The sequence below is a fragment of the Eupeodes corollae genome, chromosome 1 (assembly GCF_945859685.1).
Source record: "Eupeodes corollae chromosome 1, idEupCoro1.1, whole genome shotgun sequence".
NCBI classification, from domain to species: domain Eukaryota; kingdom Metazoa; phylum Arthropoda; class Insecta; order Diptera; family Syrphidae; genus Eupeodes; species Eupeodes corollae.
Genome location: NC_079147.1, coordinates 145,397,453 through 145,424,759, shown reverse-complemented (window position 1 = coordinate 145,424,759; position 27,307 = coordinate 145,397,453). Strand labels below are relative to the sequence as shown.

General features: G+C 32.9%; 1 protein-coding gene across 3 annotated transcripts in view; it reads right to left on the bottom strand.

The window, feature by feature from the left end:
• Nucleotides 1-8,162: 8,162 nt before the first annotated feature.
• The window catches only part of LOC129943378 (protein fem-1 homolog CG6966), a 115,862-nt gene continuing 96,717 nt past the window's right edge, over nt 8,163-27,307 (bottom strand). For all 3 annotated transcript variants that reach the window (XM_056052771.1, XM_056052772.1, XM_056052773.1), the window contains 5 exons: nt 19,422-19,782; nt 18,741-19,341; nt 18,410-18,663; nt 17,902-18,344; nt 8,163-11,186 (listed from right to left, as the gene is read on the bottom strand). In XM_056052771.1, coding sequence (XP_055908746.1) covers nt 11,001-11,186; nt 17,902-18,344; nt 18,410-18,663; nt 18,741-19,341; nt 19,422-19,782 — 1,845 coding nt within the window. In that variant the 3' untranslated portion in view covers nt 8,163-11,000. The remainder of the gene's footprint in view (nt 11,187-17,901; nt 18,345-18,409; nt 18,664-18,740; nt 19,342-19,421; nt 19,783-27,307) is intronic.

Here is a 27,307-nt window from a genome sequence, read left to right as displayed (position 1 = left end):
GATGTGTCATTGCAATTCATATGAAGAGAGGTCAACAGTGAGGTGAAAATATTTGTGAACCTATTCAGATGACCGGCAGTGTATATCTTTTTTTATATAAAGTTTGAACGTTATGTGGCGTATGACCACCCCGCCAATTGTTGCAAGAATTGATTCTCTTGAGGCAATTTTCGACCACTTTTTGACACATATTGGGCAGTACCTCAGCCTTGACAAATGTTGGTTTTTAAAGCATCTTGCACATGAGCTACGAACTGCGAACTGTGGATGTTGGCATATTTTGACTTTTCTTTCACAGTCAGTTTAAAGTCCCAGACAGCGACGAATTATAATTATCCTTTTCAACAAACAAAACAAGAGTGGTATAATTTTGAGGTTAAGTTGAGCGCGAACAATTCATTCGTTGCAGTGCGGATGGTATGTGGAACGCGAAAAGAGTTTGACAGTTCGTAGCAACCTCAGTGCAATTCGTTACTACCAAATTGTTTTTACAAAATTTTCTTATTTTAGAGAACAAAATACAAATTTTACTATCCTAACAATAGTTTCTTTTAATTTAAATGTGTTTTTATATGAAATTGACTTTTTGAAATGTGTAAAATCACGTTTGTTCGCCAATTCGTTCATTCGTTGTTCGCTCTCATGTGCAAGACTCTTAAATACTATTCACATGAGCACGACCAACGACCAACGAATGAACGAATATTCGTCGATTTTGAAGTTTCTTTCACATGAGAGATTTTAATTCGTAGCGAGTAAAGCTACAGCCGAACACCATTCACCACCGAAACCAAAATAAGAATGATTTTTTAGGTTAAGTACGCGCGATTATTTTATTCGTTGCGAGTGTGGATTATGTGGAACGCGAATAAAGTTTGAAAGTTCGTATCAACTATAATTTTTTTCGCGACAAATAAATTTGTTTTCTTAAATTTATTAATATATTATATTGAAAAGTAAAAGTATGTATCATAAATCAAATAGAAACTATATTGCTATCGTTTTGTTAAGAATTTGTGTGGAAATATGTCTTCAAACGTATACAAACTCACATTTTGTAATTCATTCGTCGTTCGTTGGTCGCGCTCATGTGAATACTACTTTAAGTGCTATAGAGTTAAAAGTTTATGTGCACAGTCTTTCGCATAACCCCACAAAAAAGGTCCAGTGGTGTCAAATTGCATGATCTTGGTGGCCAGTTGATATCGCCATGAGAGAACTAACGCGGCTAGGAAATGTCTCTTGCAATAAAGCCATATTCGCTCGAGTTGTGTGGCATGTGGCACCGTCTTGTTGAAACCACATATTCTTCAAGTCACTTTCCTCAAAAGCAGGCATTGTGGATGTAATGGCCTCTCTTCAATAACTTGAGGATTTTCAAAGCCCAAATACAACAATTTTGTTACCAACCAAGTGAGAAATGGACTTCATATGAATACAGGTGTACGAGTAGATCCAAATTCAAAATACATAATGTCCCGTAACCGTAAGACAGTCCTAATCCCTAAGAACAACGAGGAATCGACACATTCGGGTCTTCGGCAACACTTGCACTTACAGCAACGATATTTTCAGTTGTACGATCGAAACGATGATGCACATGCCTTACAATATGTGTAACAAATCCAATCTCTTCAAATTTCTTCACAATTTTGCCAATTGCTTGTGTAGTTGGACAATGCTGATGTAAACCATACTATTCTCTAAAAGTACGATATGTGACTGTTGGCAGAATCACCATATTTTTGGTAGGTTTTAAAAATTCGTTGTGCGATAGTTAAGCGATCCATTTTCGTAAATGTCAGACTTTCAACTTAGTTTGACAGGATGTCGAATTGAACGACCGCTCTAAGAGTAAAGGAAGCGAGATATAAGTTGTTTTACAATACTTGCAAACCATATATTATTGCAACAAATAAATCTTTTCAACTATTACCATATTTGGAAAATGCGGCAATAAATACAGGTTGAAAGCTTTCCCCATTTCAATTTGCCTGGACAATAACAGTAAAATTCAAAAGATTACTGGGGCCTGATTATGGGATTCGCGGCGAATCGCTTTGCTAGTGAGTTCGCCATTTATCAATTATTGCTTTCGCCTTCTTTGTTTTGAATTCGACCAATTAACGAATTCGAATTTGAAATGTCATAATCATTATTGGTGAGTTGAAATTCGACATCTTTTTTTTTGCGATTCATAGGCGAAAAAGTGTTCATTATTATTCATTGTTCGATTTCGTGGTTTCTTTCTTGGTTGTAATTAAATTATATAATAATGTGAGTTAGCTTTATTTTAATTTTCTTATATAATTTATCCACAATCCCCAATAAAATATAAAATTTTGAATAAATCACCGCAAATTTCACAAATTCAATCAAAACAAAATTTGTGGAAATCTTTTAAATCACTGGAATATATAAAGATAAAGTCACACTAAAAGTTTTGGCTCCGCAGCGAATTCGTGAATAAGGAAATACGACGCGAGTCAAATTGAAACGTTCCGACGCGAACTTCATTATCAGGCTCCTTGAATTGCGGTCCCAGAAACCAGAAGACCGGCCCTATCGAGGTAACTGTCGGAGCGGAACTTTTTCCGTAACGCATCCCTTTTCGGAGATTGAATTCCGGTTTGAGGTAGCTGTCATCGGAAGAAATTTTACGGACATGAGACGACGCAATGCGATGGATATAAATTTCAGGCAGAGATGTGCAAATTAACCGATATATCGAAAATGCGATATATTCTCGATAATATGTTATAAAATAAAGACAATAAGCGTTTTAAACCATAACAAATTGGTGGCAGAATGTAATATATTGCTTATAAAAGTAATTTTTTCAATTATAATGCGCTAGCATTTTTAAGACATTTAATTAGATGCAACGATTTTTAAATCAAAACTATCTAATAAAGTCCCCTCCCTATGTCAAACCTATGTTTTTGTTTCCATTTGAAGTGTCAAAGAAAAAGAATAAATTTAAAAAAAAAAAAACAGTTGAAACATAAGTTTTATTTATTTATTTAATAATAAGAAACGGATAGTGTTGGTTTATTTTTGGACGTTGAATCAAATGAGATTAGGGCGCAAAATAAAGAAAATAGGAGAACATTGTGAAATGAAAGCAATATACGTAAACTATCTGACGCGGCGTAAGTAAACTTATCTTCTAATCTAATTCTTATCTTCTAATAATTCTAGAATTCTCTTCCAGATTCAAGAAAAACTTTCGCCTGAATAAAAATGCGTTTGCTTTTGTTTTGGAGCAGATTCAACACAAATACAGATAAATCATCGGTCTGATTGTGTCAGATTGTGTCTTTTTTACAACAATACCGACCAACTGAATTTGTTTCTTTTTGTAGGTGATTCAGGATATCCATTGGAGCCCTGGCTTATGACACCATTCAGGACTCTTACACCGCAAAGCGCAGAGCCGTTTTAATATATGTCACAGTAGAGCTCGTAACATAGTTGAACGGTTAATAGGATTATCGAAAAGCAAATTTCGTTGCTTGTTAGGTACAAGACAGTTGCACTATGCACCTTTGAAATCTGCACAAATCGTTATCGTTTGTTGCGCTTTACACAAAATATGTTTACATTTTGATTCAAGTTATGAAATTTTCGAGCATGAAGATTTAAACAATACGGAAATAGAAATTCATGAAATTCAGACTAATTTGCTTCGATGCCAAGCAACTACAATTCGAAATGAAATAGTTCAACTCATCTTTGATGCATAAATATTTATTCAAAATAAATTTATATATTTGAAAACAAAAATATCACAAGCCTTCAGGATTCATGGTGTTTGTCTTTGGTTTTTTAAAAAAAGAAAACACTTTCCGCAACAAGAACTTGTCGGAGAACTTCGGAAAATTGTATGTTTGTATCTGTCAAGAATAAAACAAAACAAGTACTTCATCGCAAAGCATTGCATGCGTTGTGTTTTGTCGGAGAGAATGTCCGATCAGCTGAACGGACAACTACCTCGAAGCAAAATGTCTCCGATTCGGAGGAAATCGGAAAGAATTCCGCTCCGACGGTTACCTCGATAGGGCCGATTAATTGTGAAGGTATAAGTTTGAATCTTTCATGATAAAGCTGATGATTAATAATTTTTCTCTTCTAATTAAGAAAAGTTGACAGTTATTACAAAAAAGTTATTGAGTTTTAGCGTTGAAAAACTATAAAAATGCGTTTGGCAAGCAGAAAGCTGCAGCCAAAACGTCTTTGAATCACATTTTTGTAATTAGGGGAAGTTTTATGATATTTTGATTTATAATTTTTATTGTTATATATGTATTATATGAAAAATTTATCATGGTTTTAAGTTTGAAACTGCATTTGAAAAAGTTAAAAATGTGTTTGGCAAGCAGAAGACTCAAAGTAAAAGCGACTTGGAAACACAACTTTGTAATCAGGGGATTTTTCGTCATTTTTTGATGTATCACTTACAGCTCTGTGAAAAAAAATAGCACCAACCACTTATTTTAGTTTTAAATGAAAGATTTTTTTAAACAAATGATAGTTAGAATTTAATTTTACATTTTAATAACAAAAGTGAAGATAAAGTAATCTATAAACGTAAACACTTATCCATTATAACTAAAATTAAATAAGTTATGCTTATCAAAATAAAAAAATACTACTTTTTTTGTGTGAAAAATAATAGCACCAAAATTGGAAATTCGTAAAAAACACAAATGCTGGGTAAAATCAATAAGTTTTTGATTTGGAGTAATATCAATTAATTAATATTTCGTCTTATAACCCTTACTTTTAAGTACAGCGGCGCAACGTCGCACAGTGGTTCGGTTTGTATGGGAGAGCGGAAAAAAGTCTGTAAAATCTGAACGGTTCAACGGATTTAAATAAAATTTGGCATACATGTTAAGATTAGTCTTATACATATTTGGTCAAAATTTGGTTGAAAAAACAAAATTATAAACAAAGTTATTGACATTTTTCTAAAATTTGAGGGTTTTTGATTTTTGTATGGGAGAGCGGAAAATTTTTTGTAAAATCTGAACTATTAAACAAATTTTAATGAAATTTTTAAATCATTTTAAGATTAGTCTTATACATGCTTGGTCAAAATTTGGTCAAGAAAAAATTATTAGAAAAAAAGTTATTGGAATTTTTCTAAAATTTGAGGGTTTTTGATTTTTGTATGGGAGAGCGGAAAAAAGTCTGTAAAATCTGAACTTCTAAACGAATTTTAATGAAATTTTAAACACATGTTAAGATTAGTCTTATACATGCTTGGTCAAAATTTGGTCAAGAAAAAATTATTAGAAAAAAAGTTATTGACATTTTTCTAAAATTTGAGGCTTTTGATGTTATATTTAAATAAAAGTTTTTTTTAAGTAAAATCTTAACTTTTTTATTTTGAACAAAATATTATTACTAACTATGTATATTATAAAATAAAATAAATAAATAGATAAATACATACAAAAAATAAATAAAAAACAATTATGAAGTAGTAATTTTATGACGCTAAAATGAGATTTTTAGCGTCTGCGCTGATTGGAAGTATTTTCTTTTTTGCCTGTGGCCTTAAACCTGTTATTATTGGATCTGAGGATATGAGTATGTGATGCATCACATCTTCATTCGTCGCAATTCGGCTGCATTTTCTCGAATGAAACCTGCGGTAGGCTTTATAATCCTTATTTCGGCATTCTTGGGCTACCTCGAAGAGCGATCCAACAGGAAATGCACAGCTTTTAATTATTTCTTCTCCATGGATCAAAATCTTATGTACGGTTGCTGGCATATTGTACCATTTATATTTCTCAACAAACCATTCAGCAGTTTCCCACATGTAAGCTGCACTTTTTTTTAAATCTAATTTTTCATTCGACGTTATTACTTCAAGGACAACAGCAAACCGCCGAATTAGGGATTCACTAACTCCAGTGATTTCTGAAGTCATGGTTGGATTTGCAAAAAATCTTCTGGAGGTGTTGCCGTCATTACTTGTCCCCGTACCTTGTTTTACAAGATCGACAATGATGATCAATACTGACTTTTTTTTAATTTAATCCTTTATATATATAGATTTAAGTAAGAGATTTTATTCTAATAAGACAGGTAATACAAAATTACGCAATACACAACAAAAACAAAGCAATAAAACTTTAAAAATAACACCTTTTTTATTTCTACCTGCCCTACTTTTAGCAAAAAACTAAAAAAATAAAGGATTATCCCTAATCCTTTTCTTTATTTTTTTTAAGCTCTATCATATAATTTAAAATATCATAAAACTATATTGCCTTTCGTGTGTTCTTTCCAAGAAAATTGAGTTCAAAGTTGAAAAAAATTTCCGGGCAGAAATAAATGGTTTCGCAAAAATCGAAATTCTCAGACCTGTGTCAATGTATTAATTTTGTTTTATTTTTAAAATAAAGTTTGACATTTTTTCTTAAAATAATGGGCTTAACCAGTTCATTCTGACAATTAATAACGAAGAAATCAAACTTTTTGGTAAACACCACCGTCAAAACGCAGTTTTTTGAAATCCGATTCAGTGAAACATTTTTGATCATAACTTCCACATCTGCACGTATCTGCAGCTGATTTTTTCTGTGCTTTTACATAAATGCATGGAGCATATGCTGGCATACTTACTTTCTTGGAGTCTTTTGGAGCTTTTTTTGAAATCAAAAAGTTTAAAAAAAAAACACATTTTTTCCTAGTACTTAAGCTTCAGACTACCTATAGAAGGTATCTTTTATAAATAATCATTTTTTTTTTTTATTTTAGATAATCGAAAATAGACCAATTAAATTATTACTGTGCGTCGCGTCGTGGCATAGAGTCGACTAATGCTTGACATCGCTGAAGTGGAATATTTCTCCATGCAGCCTGCACAGCTTCCCATCATTGCAGTGTGTTTTTCGGCTTGGCTTCAAATACGGCTTTTTTTACATCTGCCCAAAGATTTTCGATGGGGTTCAGGTCTGGCGACTGAGCCGGCCATTCCATAACCTGAACCCTATTTCTAGCGAAAAAATCTTTTGCTAATTTGCTCGTATGTTTATGGTCATTATCCTGCTGCAGAACCCACTTGAGAGGCATATTCCATTTAGCGTAAGGCAGCATGACTTCCCTCATAATGTCAACATACATTTTAGCATTCATTATGGGTGTGATCCAAAATATGGGACCAGTACCATTATATGAAAAGCATCCCCATATGTTTATTTTTGCGCCGCCGTGCTTAATTGTCTTAATGGTGTATTCTGGCTTTAACTCCTTGTTTTTTGGCCTGCGGACAAAAGTTCTGGTACCAGGAGTCCCAAATAAAACAATTTTAGACTCATCGGTCCAGAGTATATTACGCCACTTACGTTGTTGGCTCCCAATGCAAGTGATCTGTTGCAAATTTTTTCCGTTTTTGTAAGTGGACCTTTCTCAATAAGTGTACCTTCCTGGGACTTCTAGCAGGTAAATTATTCTTTGTCAGCTTTTTCCTTATTGTCGAAGTGGTCACAGGTAGATTTAATTTCTCTTTTATTTTATTAGAGGTAATAAATGGGTTTTTTTTACTAATCTCGTTATGCGTCGTTCATCGAAAGGAGTCAATTTTTAAAAACCTTACCTTGATTTGATTAAATGTAAAAAATATTAAAAACACGAATATATTCTACCAAAATTCTCAACAGAATGACATATTGCTATTTTTTTTCCACACATTTGCGTTTAGGGTCTCAACTGTTAACGGAAATTTTTATCTCAAATCAACGGAAAAATTAACAGTTTTAGAAAAATTTACTTGTTCATTATACTACTGAATGCAATAGAAATACTTTTCATTAGATGCGTTGTGTTATCATTAATAGAGAAGAACGCAATTTGTAAGAGAAGTACAAAATGCAACATGGTGCTATTTTTTTCAAAGAGCTGTATGTGGTTATCATTTTGAACGCTTTACCCTGACCACGGTTGAAAATTTGAATTTTGATTACAATTCTACTATTTCTTATTTAGTGCATCAAAAACTTTCTGTAAAGTAACATTCGTTGATGCCAAGTTCTTTTCTCATAAAATATTTTCCAAATATTTTGCTATGAATACGTTTTATCCCGACATAAACTTTCTACCCAAAGTGAAATGAAAGAAAATTGTATATTTTTATATTTATAATATTTATTTCTATCATATATTATAATGAAATTCCAATGAGGATTTCATTCTAAATACGATTGTTTTTTTGTTGTATATTTTTATTTCTTCTATTGTTTACTTTTTTTGTTTTTATTTTTATTTATATATTTATATATTTTATTTTCGTTCATATTTCTTATGCTCACATTGTTTTGTATACTTACATTACTAAATAAGAAAATATAATCCTATATGCGATAAGTCGTACATTTATTTATTATTATATATAATATGCTCATGAGAGATGTGTTCCTTGTTTTGTGTATTTTTGTATTGTTTTTATTTTTCATTTTTAATTTTGTTTCTATTCGTTCTTTTTATTATTTTATATTTTGTTTTTATTTTCATCATTTTGATGTATATATATATACATTAATATATATATATATTGGAATCTGCTGTGTTAGGCTAAATTATTATTAAATATATATTTTAATATTATTTTTAATAATAAATGATTATTTAATACATTTTTTGTTTGTGTTTGCTTTATTTTTTTGTATTTAATATTATTTTATTTCTTATTTCAAAAGCAATTAAATTATAGAGATATTTTATGGTTCTTTTTTGAGAAAATTTATAAAATCGTATTCATATGGTAATAATTATTTATTTATTTATTTAAAGCACTGGATGTTATCTGCAGGAAATAAACCAATAATGAAAAATACACAGTCTGTATATGAAACAATAATAAAACTATTGCCAACTTATTTAAGGTTTTTAAATAATAAACCAAACTGATCTTTTTATGACTATTTCAGTGATGCTAGACCATGTCTTAAAGACCTTTGTCTTTATGAACCAAAAATGGAAGCTTGCACACTATGCCTTTTTGCATAATGCTAAAAGATCATTCAATTGCATAGAACAGAATATTTACAAGCGATTGACTGTAAGTATGATATTGAACATTCATTTAAGGAAAATTTGAAATTTATGTTGTTACATTTATTTACAAAATAAGAAGCTTTGTTTTCTATTATGAAAAAATATATGTATGTATGTAAATTTATTTGAAAGTATAAAACAAAATAAAAATAAAAATTTTCACTAAAAAACAAAAAAAATATTAAATGTATTTGTATGTGTGTATATACTTTTAATTAAGGAAAAATAAATGATTTATTTAACTAAGAACGCTAAAAAATGATAATTTATAATAATTTACAAAAAGGAAACAAATTTAAGCAGATAAGCTTTTTTGCGTGTCTTTAATTTAGAAAGAACATTTATTCACAAGTCTGTCGGTATTTTCGAAGGTTGTTGACTATAAAAGTGATTAGAAGAATGCATATTGATGTCAATAAATGACTTCTTTTGATAATTAATTTTTCAAACAGATTGAAAGTGCTTTGAAGAGAGAGAAGAACTTATACATGAAAATGGAACTCAGCTGCAAAAATTAAATAATAAGAATTCAAGACTTATTTTCAACGTTATCTTTTGATTTTCAAGCCTATATTTATACTAGGATTTAATATCCAAGCTTCTTCTTGGAAAAAATCTTAGAATCTTGTTCTAGTTAAGTTTTGCTCAATTTTCGATAATCAGTCTACAAACGAATACTTCTATTTTTAATCGCCCACTTTTATATTCATTCCAGAAGAGAAACTATAATTCTGAAAAGAGTACAGACATTATGAAAAATTAATCGACAAAGTCATAGAGGCTTTTAGTCAGAGTGAATGCGTAATCTAGCAAACAATTTGTCAATTTTGTTCCTTTCTTCAATATAGTGCTTAAAAAATCTCAGTTTTGTTTATTCTGATTTTGTTAATGGGGCAATTGTTTGTGAGAATAAAAAAGAAGCCTTCAGTTGGATTGATTTATTTGAGTTCTTTCATATCAAAGGATGTCTCGTTTAAAGTACATTCGAAATGCATACTTTTCAAACGTACTTATGTTAATTAAAGTTCATATGAATTCAAGTAAATTCCATTCCATTTAATTTGGCAATATATTTAAATTTGAATTTTCATGTGCTTTAAGCTCTGATCAATCTCATAAAGTTCAACACAAGTTCTTCTTTTCACAAATGCTTTTATTTGCACTTTAAAATAGTGACATATGACATGACATTTACATATCTACTCAAATCTAGTTAAAATCCTGACACAGGATTATTTTTTCGAAATAGATAAACAATTTGTTTCAAGCTAAAATAGCTTTCAAGACTATAATTTTAAAGCGCTTTTTCGAGTTCTATCTAAGTAATGAAAAAAAAAGCTTAAAACCTTTTTAAAAAAGTTAAAAATAAATAAACAAAAAAAAGACAAGAAAATAATTTGTTTAGAAGAAGAAAAAAAATAAGAATAATAAAGAAAAATAGAAACTAAATACAAGTCTTGTTTTAAATGTATATGAACAAGGCTTTCTGGGCAAACTTAAACAACAAACAAATATAAAGACCAAAAAAGACAAAGTAACAACACTTTTCTTTGTTTGTTTTTCAAAAAAAAAAACTACTTTGTTGCTCAATTAATTAATAATTCTCTTCCTATCTGATTTTGTTTTTTTTTACATCGTTTTAAACAGGTAGGACAAAAATATGTTTTCATCATGCTTCCAAAGAATTGTTTTTTTCCTTTACAATTATAAAACTGTATTGAGACAAATCAGGAACCGCGCTTTGATTCCATATATGCTGCCGCCACTGCATCCGCGCTGCGCCGCCGGGTTGCTTTTGCTGCCGTTCATTCAAATACTAGAGCTCGGTCAAAAAATAACTGATTGTTAATTATTTTTATTATTGTTGGTTTGGTTTTTATTTTGTTGATAAATTCTTCTTCTTCTCTCTCTCAGGATTAATTCTTAACTTAATGCGATTCTATGAATTTATTTAGGGATTCGGGAACTTGCTTATCGTATTTTATTCGATGTTTTTGTATTGTTTTGGCTGCAAGACATTTAAGTGTTGTATACTTGACGGGATTGACAATTTCATGAATTTTCTGGTTTTCCAGTAGGGATTCAAATGTCTCACCGTGGGCGTTTTTGGTGTCCTGAAATAAAAAAAATATAAATCAATTATTTTAAGAGTTTTTTGAACAACTTTAATACAAAACTAGTTTTCTTGAACTAAATGGATAGGTATAAAAAGAATTTTGAAAAGAGGACAACTAAGACATAGTCAGAAAAATCGAATTCATATGAATTAAATAGATAGTATTCTCATTTTTTTAAGGACACTAGAATTCAGATATAAGTCAGAACATTTCAAACAGATCTTTGAAGATCAAAAGATCCAACAAAGCCAGTGATTTAGTTTGTAATTATTTATTATACAAAGCTCTCCAATAGAATATACAAGGCTATATTAACAATAATGATGAGCTAAACATTTTAAACAAAGACCAGTGCGCTATATATCTGCAAGAGACGAATTTTGCTTTTGGATACCAACTATCTCCAAACCATACACAGGTAAAATCCTCAAAATACAACTAGTGAACGCGGTATCGCTATCTAATTTAAAAAAATATACACATAAACAAATAAATTAACACTAATATTTAAATCCCATCCATTGAAATAAACCTACCAATAAAATTCACAATAATACAAATTTATATTCTGCCACAGCACTCGAGCCGCGAACTCGAAAACATAGTAAGTCAAATTAATACACCTATTCCAATCACAGGCGACATTCTTTCGGGTTCCCAAATAACCAACCACTTTGATTCATGTCTCATGATTTTGAATGACGGTTTCTCCACTCGTTTTTCTACACACTGCATGTTCACTCATATTGACATCACGTTCTGCTCCCCATCATTATTTTCATATACACCGTGATTATTAATCACTAGAACTGATTGTACGGAATGGTACAAGTTCCAAGAAATTTTTAATAACTGGATATCGAACAAGGATATATCCACCAACTTCAATAAGGAAATCGCTATGATCCAAAAAGGAATACGGTAAGCAGTCAATTTAAATATGTTTTTAAGGGAATAGAAAATAAAAGTTTGGTAACATTTTAGAAAACACCCAACAAAAACTCGTAGTTTCAAAGAGAAATAAAATCAAGTAAAAGCAATGATTGTTCGAGTTTACATGGACTGTTATAACAGTCCATAACTGTCGATCATCTCTAATGGAGATGGCGCAGCAGTTTAATATTCACCTATGCTGGGTGCCGGGCCATAGAGACATTCCAGGTAACTGTAAGGCAGATGAACTCGCCAGGAACGGTACAGTACATCCCATCCTACCACGTTTGGCAAGTACTGGCATACCAATCGCTACTTGTAAACTGCTACTAATGCAAGACGCTGCGAGGAGGGCAGGCACCAGGTGGACCAACATCACCACGTGTCAAGCCACAAAAAACATCATCAAGGTGCTTGCTCTCTCTAAGCAGATCGCATATAAGCTCGATAATAGGTGTCATAACCGGACACGGTCTAATAGGAAAGCACGCCACGAGACTAGGCGCATTCTCAAATGACTTTTGCAGAAGCTGTATAAACGAGGAAGAGGAAGAAACGGTTCTTCATCTTCTCTGCACATGCCTTGCTCTAGCTCGAAAACGCAAGAATTACCTAGGAGAATTCTTCTTTAACGATCTAAACGATCTAAATCATATCGGTATAATCAGCCTCTCACGTTTCGTAAGGGACTCTAACTGGTTCCATTGAGCTTAGGAGGAAGCCTCAAGATTCATGTGGTATCACAATGGGCCATTAAACTGGCCTAAGTGTGTCCGTTTCCATCTTGGACAGCCACTATAACCTAACCTAACCTAACCTCGAGTTTACATCTTACCCTTCTAAAATTTGGAATATATCTACTCTGCACATTAAATGCATTGTAACGAAAGATGACAAACTTTTCAGCAACTGTCAATATATTAAAAACTCACTTTTAAGCTTTGATATTCATATTTGATATATCTTTTCCATTAAGAATAATAAAAAGAAGTTTTTAAAGCCTTGGATGAGCCAATACCTTCTTAAGCAGATAAAAAATAAAAACAAAGTTGGTACTAAGCTGAAAAAACACCCAAATAATACAAAATTACACAAATATTATGATTCGTTATGTAAAGCTGTTAAAATAAACATTGAATCAACTCGTGAAAATTATTATTCTAATTAATTCAGAAGTTCGAAATGCAACACAAAAAAGGAATGGAAAATTATCAACGATATTTTAGGAAAGAAAATGAACTCTAATGCAATAGGAACTATTTTTTCAGAAGATACTTCACTATGCGATTCAAAATTCAATGAATATTTTACGGAAATCTCTGAAAAATAAAGCCGTCTTTTGATTTATATGTTGATGCATTTATATGTTGATGCAACTGTTCTGATCGTAGTACCCGTGGCAGGATGGTTTGTGCGTTGGACTGTCATGCAAGGGGTCTTGGGGTCAATCCCTGCCTGTGCCACCTTAATTTAGAAAAAAAAAAATTATTTTTTGCGGGTACTGCCTCTGAAAAAGTGCTTTCTCAAACTAGCCGTTCGGATTCGACATAAAATTGTAGGTCCCCTCCATTCCTGACAACATTACTCGCACACAGGAATGGTTGAGAGTTGTAAGTCACTAGGCCCTGGTTCACAACGGACTGTTGCGCCACCCAATTTGATTTTGAACTGTTCTGATCAACGCAGTTTGGATTCCGAATATTTACAACCTAACTGCTTTGCTTTCGATGCTATTTTCTTTTTTGAAACTTATAAAATTATTTTATCATTGGAAACAATAACTCTTGTACTTCAGATGGAATATCTAGCAACTTACCCAAAAAATTGCTTTATATGTATCAGATGTGTTAAGTTATATATTCAACTTAAGTGTTGAACAAGGTTGTTTTCCTCAACAATTTAAATGTGCGGAGGTGATTCCTCTTTATAAAAAAGATAGATAGAACAAATATGTCAAACTATAGACCTATTTCTCTTCTTCCCACCTTTTCAAAAATTTTCGAAAAACTAATGAAAAAAAGAATTACTTATTTCTTAGATAAAAATTGTTTTTTTAGCGAAAATCATTACATTATATTACATTACATTTCACACTACTCTGCACATAAATGTACAGAGTAGAGAACACAGCACCTTGAGCAACTAGGCTATGGAAGGTGATAACAACACAAGACATAAATACAAGACAGAAGGACAGAGAAGAAAGAACAACAGACAGAAAGAACACATGACAACAGCACGCGGTAGGTTTAGCGAAAATCAATTTTGATTTCGGTCTGGAAAGTCAACCGAAGATGCATTTATTTGACTTTGCAGTTAACTATATGGCGGCTTGAATCATAATAAACCGCCTATGGATCTTTTTGTTAATATGAATAAAGCCTTTGATATGGTTGATCATGATTTACTGCTAAGTAAATTATATAATGCAGGATTTAGAGGAGTTATATTTAAGTGGTTGAAGTCATATTTAAAAGAAAGAGCTCAGAAAGTAGTAGTTAATGGTGTATTGAGTGAAGGTCGATATCTAAAATCTTGAGTACCTCAGGACTTCGTACTCGGCCACTTGTTTTTTTGGTTTATATTAACTCTCTCTTAAGGTTGTAGTTGAATGGTCTTCCTACGGCTTTTGCCTATCAGTCAAACGCAGAACATAATTGTAACATCCAAATTGAAGAAGATCTCGAAATTCTAAGAACTTGGTTCTCTATTCATAAGTTAATCCTGAGTGAAAAAAAAAACTAAAAATAATGGCATTCAAAACTTCTAGTTATCAGCTTTGCAATTATAATTTTATATTTCATGGGTCGAATTGTAGACAATTCACCTTTCCTTTACATACTTGTGGTAGACCTAATTTTCAAGCAGCTGGTTCTTGTTCCGATTCTTGTTTCAAAATTGATTCAGTGCACATTTTTAAATATCTAGGAGTACCAATGGATTTTAAACTTAACTGGAAAGATCATATTTGCAATATAAAAAATTATTTGATGCTCATTACTAGAAAAATGTATCTCTTAAAACCATTCTGCTCAAAAAGAGTTTTAACTTCAATTTATTACGGGCTTGCATACTCCAAAATACAATATGGTTTATACGAGTATGCTACTACTTTAAGACCCTTTCTAATTGCTCAAAAACATCTAATTAGAATCATTTGCAACAAAAATCGATTAACTGAAAGTTGGCCTTTATTCAAGGATTTGAGAATTCTACCTTTGAGACACCTTTACATTTTTAAAGTACTGAACAAATTTTTGCAAGCAATGTGGTAACATTCCAAGTAGAACTCAGAGTTATACAATCTACGCATAAATAATATGCATCTTGTCAATATTCATCAGTTTTTAGTTTTTGTAAATTTAAATTCGCTATGTTTCATTCAACACCAGCTTTAAAGCTAAAGTGTGATAACTCTTATTTAGTCTTTATTTATTGTGAAAATTGTATTAACTAGTTGTAAAATGAAAATGAATGAATAAAATGTGTTTCTAATTCTTATCCTAATTCAAATTCTGTGCTGCAGCTGAATACCTAGAGACTCCAATTAGTAATGTAGAACTTGACCTGTACCTTAAAACTTTAAAAGGTTAAACACCGTGTAGAGATCTCCTAAACAATTCTTAAGAACCTTCCCTCTACGACCAAATCTTGGTCACTTAATTTATATTATATATTAATTATAACTTCGTTACTTCTATTACACCACAAAATTGGTAATCGGTTACAATATTCTATTCTATTGATGGATATCGTATTATTGCACTTATTCCCATACATCCATGGTCCTGGAAAAATTGTTGCTAAAAGACTTCTCTGTTATATAAAATCTCAAAAGAAGCTTCCAAGTATTAACCAGTATTATGTAGAGGTTGCAATGACGCTTTACTTCATATTCACCACTAAATCTCAAACCCAATATCCGCTGCAACCTCATCACTATGCTATTCCTGTATTTCGAAAAAGCGTTCCAGAGGATTGGTTTTCACCATATCTTCGATAAATTAAAGAATTGAGGAGTTAAAATGTTTCATTCTAATCAAAAAATCTAAAAACAACGCTCAATCTCCTTAAGGCCTTTTTCCTCCACGCAGCTAGAAGAAGCATTAATACGTGTCATACAACCCATATCCAAAATATCTTGGTATAAGCTGGCCTTCCATCCTTGGGGCAGAGACAAAGGATTTCAAAAATCATCTCCACCAATGTGGTGGATATTCCCCTCAAATGTTTTAGAAAGGAGAAACGTACGTTCCCACTGCCAGTGTGGACCTATTCTCGTGTAAAAAAGCTTTTGGCAATAAATGGGGTCTACAATCACACTTGCCTAGGCACAGCAACGAACCATGTCAAATTTGGCAAGGTTCAAAGATAATCCTACTAATGTATGAATGGAGCACTCAGCTTAACCCCTTTCGCTGCACTTTTTCTTTAATATCTTATACCGATAGATATCTTAAGCAAACAAATGGCCGCTGAAACAGCCATTCGGCAAAAGCCTCCTCGCAATGGATCAGTAACGATATTGGCCACTCCACTATTCTAAGCTCGTTCAGATATGTAACGTCGACTAAGTCACCACCCTTCCACATGTTAATACCTTCCAGGTCTACTTGGAAAATTGAGTCATTTTTAGAACATGAAGCGATTCAATTCAATACAGATAGATCTAAAGCAGATGACGGGGTCGGTGCAACCGTGTACTCCGTCAGGTTAAATCATTTTTTATTCCCAATTACTTTAGCGTGTTCCAGGCAGAACTACTGGCTATTAGAGAAGTCCTTTCTTGGCTCAGAGAAAACATGATAACGATTACCAATAAACGAATTTTCTCAGGTAGTCAAGCTGCCATAAAATCATTGGACTCTGTCTAAATAAAATAAATAACAACCCGAAACTTTCGATCGTATTTTGCGGAGTTAACAGAATTTTTCAAAATTCACCTCCACTTGTCTGTCACCTAAACTAAAAAGAAGAAAACACTTCTGTTGGTAGAATGCGCATGCTTTTCGACTTGGAGCCCTCACAAACGATTTTTGAGAATGAAGAAAAGTAGAAGACAGTGTTTCACCTTCTTTATTCTTGTCCATCCCTATCACAAAGACGAAGGATCTACTTAGGAGACTTCTTCTACAATACTTCTAGTGATCTGAGAAGTTCTGACATTTATTGTCTCAGACGCTTCATAACTAGTACCTATTAGTTTTAACGAGAAATTCCGATGCTTGGATCCATGTTGTATCACAACAGGCCAACTATGTGTTGGCTTGAACCTAATTTCCCTACCTTGAAATATTAAACCATCTTCAATTCTAGTTGACCTCTTCAGATATCAGTAAAACAGTACCATAAATCTCATTTTAAAATAACGTTTTTTGTAAAATAATTCTAATTTGAAATCTGCGGGTTTAAAACCCATTTTTAAAGTTACAGTCACTTCCGAATAGGTACCCTTATTGATAGGCAACGATGGTAGGTTCAAAAGCAGGGAGCACCTAATGATATGCTACTAATTAGTGTTCTTAAAAAGAATACTCGAATATCTAAGTGTTACCAGCGGCGGGCGGTTCTGTTCAAAACCGACGGAAATGAGATATTTTACGGCCATAAAAAGTAGCTTCAAATACTCTCAAGCATCGTAAGTAGCTCCTCACAAAAATTCATTTAAAAATATTTCTCCGTTGCGTCGTTAAGGACAGACAAACAAACAAACAAGCTGACTTTCCCCATTTATAATATTAGTGAAGCATAGATAAATAATATTATATTTTATACTTACCAAATGTGCACCATGTTCTAATAACGTCTGAGCCACCAATACTCGTGAGTTTTCTTGTGCAGTTGCGGCCAAATGTAATGGTGTATTGCCCGCAACATCTTTTGCATTCGGATCGGCTCCGACTTTGAGTAATGCTTTCGCTAGAGCAGGCGATGGAAATTGACAAGCTGGATATCTACCAACAAGTGTACCTTCCCGATAGCAGGCATAATGAAGAGCCGTCCTACCCGAACGCACCACAACCTTCAGACTATTTAACTTATAAAGAGCAATAAGAATTTCACGCTTCATTTTCGGACTAAATTTTTCATCGTCGACTAGACGTGCCAATAAACAACCAATGTGAAGTGCACTCACAAGTGCACGACTCAAGGCATTTGGATCGTTTTCCAATGATGGCATTGTTGATGATTGTTTTACTTGTTCATGGTACATAACTTGTCCTACAAAAATGTAAACAATATTTATAGAAATAACAAATATTTTTAATTGTTCAATGTAAACTTACCTCGTTCTACTTCTAATACAGCCTTATTGAAAATCATCAGCATATCGTGAGCTTCGATTGGTGGTACCTTACGGCCGCGTGGCAACGCACGTCCGGCTTCGACTAACATAAAACTAAATAATTCAGCAAACGAGAGTAATGATGATTGTGTCATAGGACTCAGCGGTTGCAAGATTTTCTGTTGCATTGTAAGAGCATACGTCCATAGTTCAATGCATCGATCAAATCGGCCTGCGTCAGCGTAATGTGCTCCTCTAAAAGAATGAATATAAGATATTAAAATTCACTCTTAATTAAAGGATAAGCTATTTCTAGGCTGTCACAAACTCACCTAAATCTAATGTAATAACTAGTATCTGGATGTGTTGGTCCGAGTATTCGCTGTCGAATCACCAATGCTTGCATTCTCATCTCATCTGGATCCATAACCAATTCATCCAGTGCGTCAATATTTGTAACTTCGGTGGCATATTCGTAGGCAGCTATCGGTTCACTGACAATCTTTGGTATTTTTGGTTCAAAATTTCGATCCTCCATAGCACGACGCCATAGCGACAGCGCACTCGACATATCACGTTTCTTGTCTACATAGGTGGCTCCTAGTAATTCGAGAGCATTGATTCGATCCTCACGCTTAACAGTGGGCAAACTAATAAGATGCTCAACAATAGCCAGGTGACCCGTCACGCTAGCCGCCAACAGAGGTGTCATACCATAAAAGTCTACGTCCATTGTGGCTCCGTGTTTTAGTAAAAGTTGCAGAATTTCCAATGAACCAGATTCGGCGCAGTCGTGTAGAGCGGTATTACCTTTAACGCTGCATCGATTCACATCGGCATTCAGTGACAAAAGGTATTGGGCAATTTTGAAATGACCTTTATAGCAGGCGATCATGAGGCATGTGTGACCGTGTCTATTTGCTACTTCAAAATCTAAAAAAAAAATAAAAAGTTTTAGCAAACAAATTTTCAAAAATGTGTTTCTAATTTGTGTCTAAACATTCAAGACTTACCTGCACCATTATTTACTAGATACTTAACAATATCAAAGTGGCCATCAAAGCAGGCTGCCCTTAGAGGTGTGGAATTTGTTCTTGTCGTACTGTTTACATTAGCACTACGTCTTACTAATAACTTAACTATTCCTATGTGACCTGCGGCTGCCGCACACCATAATGGTGGAGCATCTTCTATCGTTTCCCCATCGAAAGTAACTGAACCGACTTGTTCAACATCCGCAAAGCATTTGGTTAATAAATATTCTACAATATCGTAATGCCCATGACGACATGCTATAACTAAAGGAGTTGCGCCACCCATTTTGGCTGAAACTAATGTTGCGATCTCTTCTGAGGAACGTCCTTCAAAACAACTCTGCAAAAGTAGAAAGAAAAAAAGACGTTAGTTAGTAAAGTTTGAGTTCAAAAAAGTATTATATTTAAAATATGAATCCTTTTTATTTTATAGGGTTTTCCAATAAGAAGTTTTATTTGCATATTAAAAAAGAAAGTGTTTTTTAGGAGAAATGGATGTTTATTTTACTATAGAGAGGAACATTACTTAATTTTGGTGGGGGTAGTTTTTAATCTAACTTAAACAAACTTATAAGTCAATCTAAGATTGCCGTGACTGAGAAGACGGATGTTATCAACGGAACTAGAAAGGAGTCGTTGAATACACAAATTACTGAAATTTGCCTACGTTCTTCCAACGAGTTCAAGTTGAGAAATTTCAGGGGGTCAACATAGGGAGGAAGGATAAGAGGAAGACTTTGGATGGTTTCGATTCTGGAAATATGAATAATTTGGAAAGTGACCAAACTTGAGACGCATTTAGAGGAGTCGGCGAACAAACGTTATATATAGGCACCGTGTCACATGGGGTTTCAGAAATTTCTCGGACCAACGCTTAAGGAAATCAAGTGCTGAGTTGGCTTTGAGAATGATATTGTCTATATGGGAGAGCACATTGGGCTCATGGTCACATAAAATGCCAAGGTTTTGAATGTTATTAACACTGGGTATGTGTTGATTGTACAAAAGATAGAGACGGGGAGGATTCTTTAAGCAATTACGTTAAATAGTGATTTACTGGCACTTAGTACTTATAAGTTTCAAGCTGTTTTAAAGACCCCGAACTGAAAAACAGTCGAGATCACATTGAATAAAGTTATGTATTTATTAAATGGTCTTGACAAATTTTGTATTATAAGCTTATAGTGAGATAAAAGAATACCTTATGACCCTTGCAAGATCGTTTCTTTCAAGAATGAACAAAAAAGGTCCTAAGTGACTGCCTTGGGGTACACCAGAGGTAGTAAAGAAAGTGTAAAAGGTGACAGATCTGAACGAATATCGGTTTATTTGATAAAAACGGTTCAAAGCCAATAATGGATAATTTGAAAGTATAAGTCTGTGAGAGATTTTGTCAAATAAGTTTCTATAATGTGTTGAAATAACGCCAAATTCGTAACGTTTTTCTAAGGCAGAAAGAGTGAAAATCACAAATTCAACGAGGTTAGTGGTTGTACATCTGCATTTAAGAAAACCACGCTGTCTAGGGTATATAAGTGATTTGCTGTGAAAGGTAAGTTTTTTATATATGAGAAAGCATGGCAATGGGTCGATAATTGTCAACATCTCTTTTAAGGCCATTTTCGTACAATGGGAAGGTAAGGTATGTCATTAATGTTATAAAATGTTATTATAAGCCATATGGCCGCCAGGTTGCAGTATGACCAATTCGCAATTTGCTAAGGCTTATCATAGATGGAAGATTTTCAATATTCAAGAGTTATTATCAATTTGCCTCTGTGAGTCCTAATATTGATATAAGGACAAGAATAGAGAGCACTGATGTACTGAAAAGTGTTACTCAATATGGATTTTGCATGCTTGCTCCAAAATGACTGTTGAATGTTGTCAAAGCTATGAGGTCAGAATTTGAAACAAATGTCATTTTTCTTGTCCTTTTTGTTAAAAACTTCTTCAACATGTCGTGTGCAACTTCAAAATTAATTTCGTTCTACCTTACTTGGAGTTAACAGGCTGTGAGTTAAACAACTTACTTTCAGAAGTTCTTTCTCTAGTAAATGGTGTTCCACTGGGATCGATTTTAGGGCCAATTCTATTTTATTTATAGCAGATATAATCAAATAATCAAACTGTCGTCTGAGCAACACGTACTTTTGTTCTCTCCAGTCGTTTTTTTCAATTTCCATCTAATTCTAATTTCAATTAATTTATGAAAATGTCGAAATCTTGTGCTAAGTGCAACGATAAATTGAAACGATCAGAATTGATTGTATGTCGGTTGTTTTGTGGACAGTATTTTCATAAAGATTGTGTTGGAATTTCTGCCGCAGAATCAAATTTTTTATTAAAATCGAACTTCAATTGGCAATGTGACACTTGTGCTCTCATTAATTTCTCAAACTTTTTTACTCGATTTACGGAGCTTTCTCAGTGTGTTCGAGAATTAAAGAGAGAGATTTGCTCCATACATGATTATTTGAAATGCTCCCAAAGTGTTCCTGTGAAACCAATTATAAATCAAGGATCATCATCAACTGATCTCACTAACAACTCATTAATTTCTTATCTTGTTAATCCTAATCCATCGACTTCCAATTTAAATAATGCAAGTGCAGATGTTGTCACTGAAAGTGTCTCCACTGCTTATCTTGAATCAAAAGAAGTGAATCATTTAACAAAATCACTGACTCATCCATCACCATCACCGAATGTGCTCTCTAATATATCTTCTTCTCCTCTCGCAAAAATAAAAAGAAAAAACAAAAAAAATCCCCTTCGCGGCCCGTTTCTAATGCTACCCTCCCCATCTATGGTACAATGACAAACCCTGAGTGCAAACTTAATGTTATACCTAGTAATAAGTGGGTGCATATATCAAGTTTTTCGAATGACACTGAACCTGATTCAATAATTGAATATGTAGCCAATGCCACAAATATTCCAGCTCATTTAATCAAATGTTTCAAATTAATTAAAAAAGATGCAGTATTGACTGAACTACCGTTTGTTAACTTTAAATTAAGTGTTCCTGAAAATAAATTGAGTAAAGTTTTGCTTCCCTCAATATGGCCTGCATTTGTTCGCGTAAAGTTATTTGTTCCTTCTCCAAAAAACCAAACTCACATAAAAGCAAAAACAACAACTTAAAATCAATAATTACAGCTGAAAACAATAACAATAATCTTATAAACACTCAAATTAACTCTGCCCATGCCCAACATACATACGAGTATCTACCTGTTTCTCCTCTTTCATCAAAAAACTCACAATTTTTAATATTCTACCACAATGTTGGTGGACTACGTACGAAAATGAATGACATTCTTCTCTTCTCATCTTCTCAACAATTTGATGTAATTGCTCTAACTGAAACGTGGCTCCCTGAGAACCATTTCAGTTCGGAAATGTTTGACAACCAGCAGTTTAATGTTTATCGTAATGATCGCTGTTTGTTCACAACTGGACAGACTCGAGGGGGGGGTGTGTGTGTTGCAGTGCGTTCGTCTATCAAAAGTATGCAGTTAGAGTTGCCGTCTTCTTCAAATTCTACATTCAATATTGATCAATTAATTATTCGTTTTTGTGTTAATAATAATCATGATGTTTTTCTTATTATTAGTTATATACCACCGAAGAGTTCTTTTGAAGTATATAAAACGCATATCGATAATTGTTCATTTATATTAAATAATTTAACAGATAATCAGCATATTATAATCTTAGGTGATTTTAATTTACCTGCTGTAAATTGGGTCTTTGATCCGGATGATAAATATTTAATACCATTTAATGTTAGTAGTGATTGCGAGAGTGTGGTTGTTGATACTCTAGCTGAATTTGGGCTCAAACAAATCAATTGCTTTCGTAATAAACTTAATCGTTATCTTGATTTAGTTTTCACTGATAATGAGTTTGGTGTGAGTATTGACAGCCCTACTCCACCTCCTTTACCTAACTCCGAAAATCATCTTGTACTTTGCATATCATTTGAATTTTTAGAATATATAAAGCAAACTTCTGAAACTACTTCTTTTCTTAATTATGATAAATGTAACTTTCTTAATGTCTCAAATTTTTTGAATGGGGTTGATTGGTTCTCTATGTTTGAAAATGTTGACGTGGAGGAATCGTTTACTCTTTTAACGAATCTGCTGGGTGAGGCAATTGATTTATATACTCCTAAATATTTGAAGAAATCTCAAACTAAGCCCTGCTGGTTCAATAAAAAGCTCATTAATTTGAATAATCGAAAAAATAAAGCTTTCAAACTTTATCGTGATTCTAGGGATGATAATAGTCTATACATGAACTATCTTCGATGTAATCGTGAATTCAATTTTCTCAATAAATTCTTATACAACCAATATATTTTAAGTATTGAATCTAAAGTAAAACGAAATAGTAAATGTTTCTTTAAGTTTATAAATGACAAAAAAAGTACCACCGGAATTCCGAATTCTATACGGTATAATGGTCAAACATCTAGTGATCCGTCTACAATCTGCAATTTTTTTGCTGACTTTTTTCAATCCATCTTTAAACCTTCTTATAATCAAACGAGGCCTTGGTTGATGTCTTCATCTCAATTGATTAATATAAACCAATTATCAGTTGATAAAGAAGACATTATCTGTGAACTTTTAAAGTTACATGAAGATAAACACTCTGGGTATGATGGAATTGCTCCTATTGTTTTAAAAAAATGCTCTCTTTCCTTAGCAATCCCCCTTGAAATCATTTTCAACCGTTCTTTCCGTGAAGGTTGCTTTTTAAAACAATGGAAGAGTTCCTTTATTTATCCCGTTTTTAAATCAGGATCCAAAAATGATGTAACCAACTATCGTCCGATTTGCAAAATATCTGTGATCCCAAAGCTATTCGAAAAAAATTATTTATAAAAAAATACTTTTTTCTGTGAAAGAAATAATCTCACCTTTGCAGCATGGTTTTATCAGTGGAAGATCAACTACAACTAATCTTACAATTTTTAGTAATTATGTACTCAAAGCTCTAGAACAAGGATACCAATGTGACGTGGTGTATACCGATTTCGCGAAAGCGTTCGACAGAGTTGATCACTCAATATTGATTTCCAAATTGCATAACATCGGTTTTCATTCCAATTTATTGACATGGTTTAAATCTTACCTTACTGGCAGAATTCAATATGTTCGTATTAATAATGTTACTTCCAACCCTGTTTTTGTTACTTCCGGTGTACCACAGGGAAGTCATTTGGGTCCTCTCCTCTTTCTCTTGTTTATTAATGATATTCCCAGTTGTCTAAAAAATTGTTCTTGTTTGATGTATGCTGACGACCTTAAATTATTCCTGCGCATTCATTCTATTTCCGATTGTATAAAGCTGCAGAATGATCTTAACAATCTTTCCGTTTGGTGTTCTAACAACGATCTTCATTTAAATGTTTCTAAATGTCATAGTATGTTATTCTGTCGCGGCACCTCTCCAATTATGTTTTCTTACAGTTTACTTGGGTCAACCTTAACACAAGTAACTGAGAAAAAAGATTTGGGTGTAATCTTTGATTTAAAATTCGTATTCGCTAATCACATTGACTATATTATTTCTAAGGCCAGTTCTATGCTTGGATTTATTTCCAGGAACGCTAAAGACTTCTCTGATCCATATACTCTTAGAGCCTTATATTTTTCTTATGTTCGCTCAATTTTAGAATACTGCTCATCTATCTGGAATCCTATGTATATAACATATTCGGCGAGAATTGAACGAATTCAGAAACGCTTTACTAGAATTGCAATTCGGATATTGCGTTGGAACACGGATATGCCTTCATATAACACCAGGTGTTTGTTGTTGGGTATTCAATCCCTAGAATCACGACGTATTTATTTCGATGTAATGCTTGTAAGAGACTTAATAAATTATAAAATCAATTGCCCTCACTTGCTTTCGTTGATTGGCTTTCATGTTCCTTGTCGTGAATTACGTAATAATCGTTTATTTTGTGTACCCTTTCATAGGGTCAATTATGGAATCAATGAACCCTTTACTCGCTGTTTAAGACAAGCTAATTCTGTTTGTAATGCCATTGATTTTAATTTATATTTAAGTAGGGACTGTTTTAAAAAAAAATTGTTATTAATAATAAACTTCGGTGGTTAATGTTAATTGTACATCCTATTTTTTGTTTTGTTTTATTTATTATTATTTATATAAACTTAATATTGTTCTAAGTAGTCTTTAAGAGCTGTGTCTCTGCTTGATGAATAAATAAATAAATAAATAAATAAATATTATTTCGACTTAATCGAAACTTTTTTTTGCTGATGCTGATTTAATAGAAAACTTTGCCCATAATATAAATGAAGACCTTAAAGAAATATCTGAATGGTATATCACTTAAACCTATGAAATGTAAATGTTTAGTCATCGAAAAAGAAGCAATTAAGCTTAGATATTTTTCTACTGAATTTGTAGAAATTTCAAGAAGTTTGTGTTTAGTATTTAAACGAATATTAACGTAGTATAATCATACAAATTCAATTTATGGGCTGCTAAAAAATGAACACCTTCATTCACGGGAATCTGTTGAGCTAAGACCCTGTTTATTCTAGTACCTAAGCTATGGTTACTATGGCTGTGAAATAAATAATAAATGTTAAAGTAAAAGAAAGCTGCAAGTTGCATTTATAATTTCCATTCGTTATATTTATAAACTGAGAAGATTTGATCACATATCCTATTTGGAGACTAAATTGTTAAATTACACAAAGTTTCGTATTCTGTTTCCCTTATTCATGATAATAAAGGCAAGCTAACCAATATATTTTTATATATAGAACCTTCATGTCAGTTTGATTCTACCACTCTGCTTAACGGCTTTGGAATGTAATGCCGTGCTTTCTAAGAGAACTTAATGGCCTCAGGTTAGGTTACGTTAAAGTGGCTGTTGGTTGGGAAGTCCAACACACTTAGACCAAAGTATGGTCCGTTGTGATACCACATGGATCAGTTGATCAGCTTAACTCGACGAACCCAAAACATCGGGATGTATGCCAATTTAAGGGATCCCTTGAAATGTTTTCTAGGATGGGTATTAGAAAACTTGCATTTTCTTGCAGTTCAGCTGGAATTATATAATCCGGACCAGCAGATTTATATGGTTTAAAGCTGTTAATAGCCCATTTGAGTTTTTCCCGAGTGACTAGACCTTGTGGGGGATATAATGTATTGTCATAACTATATTTGGTACAATGTTATTAATGGCCTCAACAAGGTTAAGAAAGAATTATGGCTGAATCACAAACACGCTTCAGCTTCGGCTTCACCTGACGTTTACGAGTTCAGCAATAGAAATTCAATCAATGCTATTACAATGGAGCTTCGACCTCACGTTACGTTTGACAATCGTAAGGAAAAGAACGTAATGCAAAGGGAACCTCTAGTTCAATTATCTGAACATTTGCTTTGTCTGACAGCTCAACAGCTGCAAACAAATGTCAATCCTTTTTTACATTATTTAATTTCTTAAATTGTTTAAACTTTCACAAACTTATAAGTTTGTAAAATGCTGTACGATTAAACAAATAAATATGTCCTCAATAACTAATAGATTTAAATTCGATGATGGAACATTGGTATCGACTTTATTTTTCAATTGTGACATTGAACATTTTCTTGTTTTCATTTTTGTGAATTGTCAAAAGAAGACAGCTACAAAAATGGCAGCTAAATAAATGGGGGTTTGATCACAATGGCTGCGTTCAATTTCGTGTTGAATAGTTTATCTTGGATAGGTGGATTTTTAGATACCTTGTTGAACGAGTTGGATAGCTGTCAAAAAATACAAATAACTTTCAGCTGTTCACATAAAGCAGAGAAGC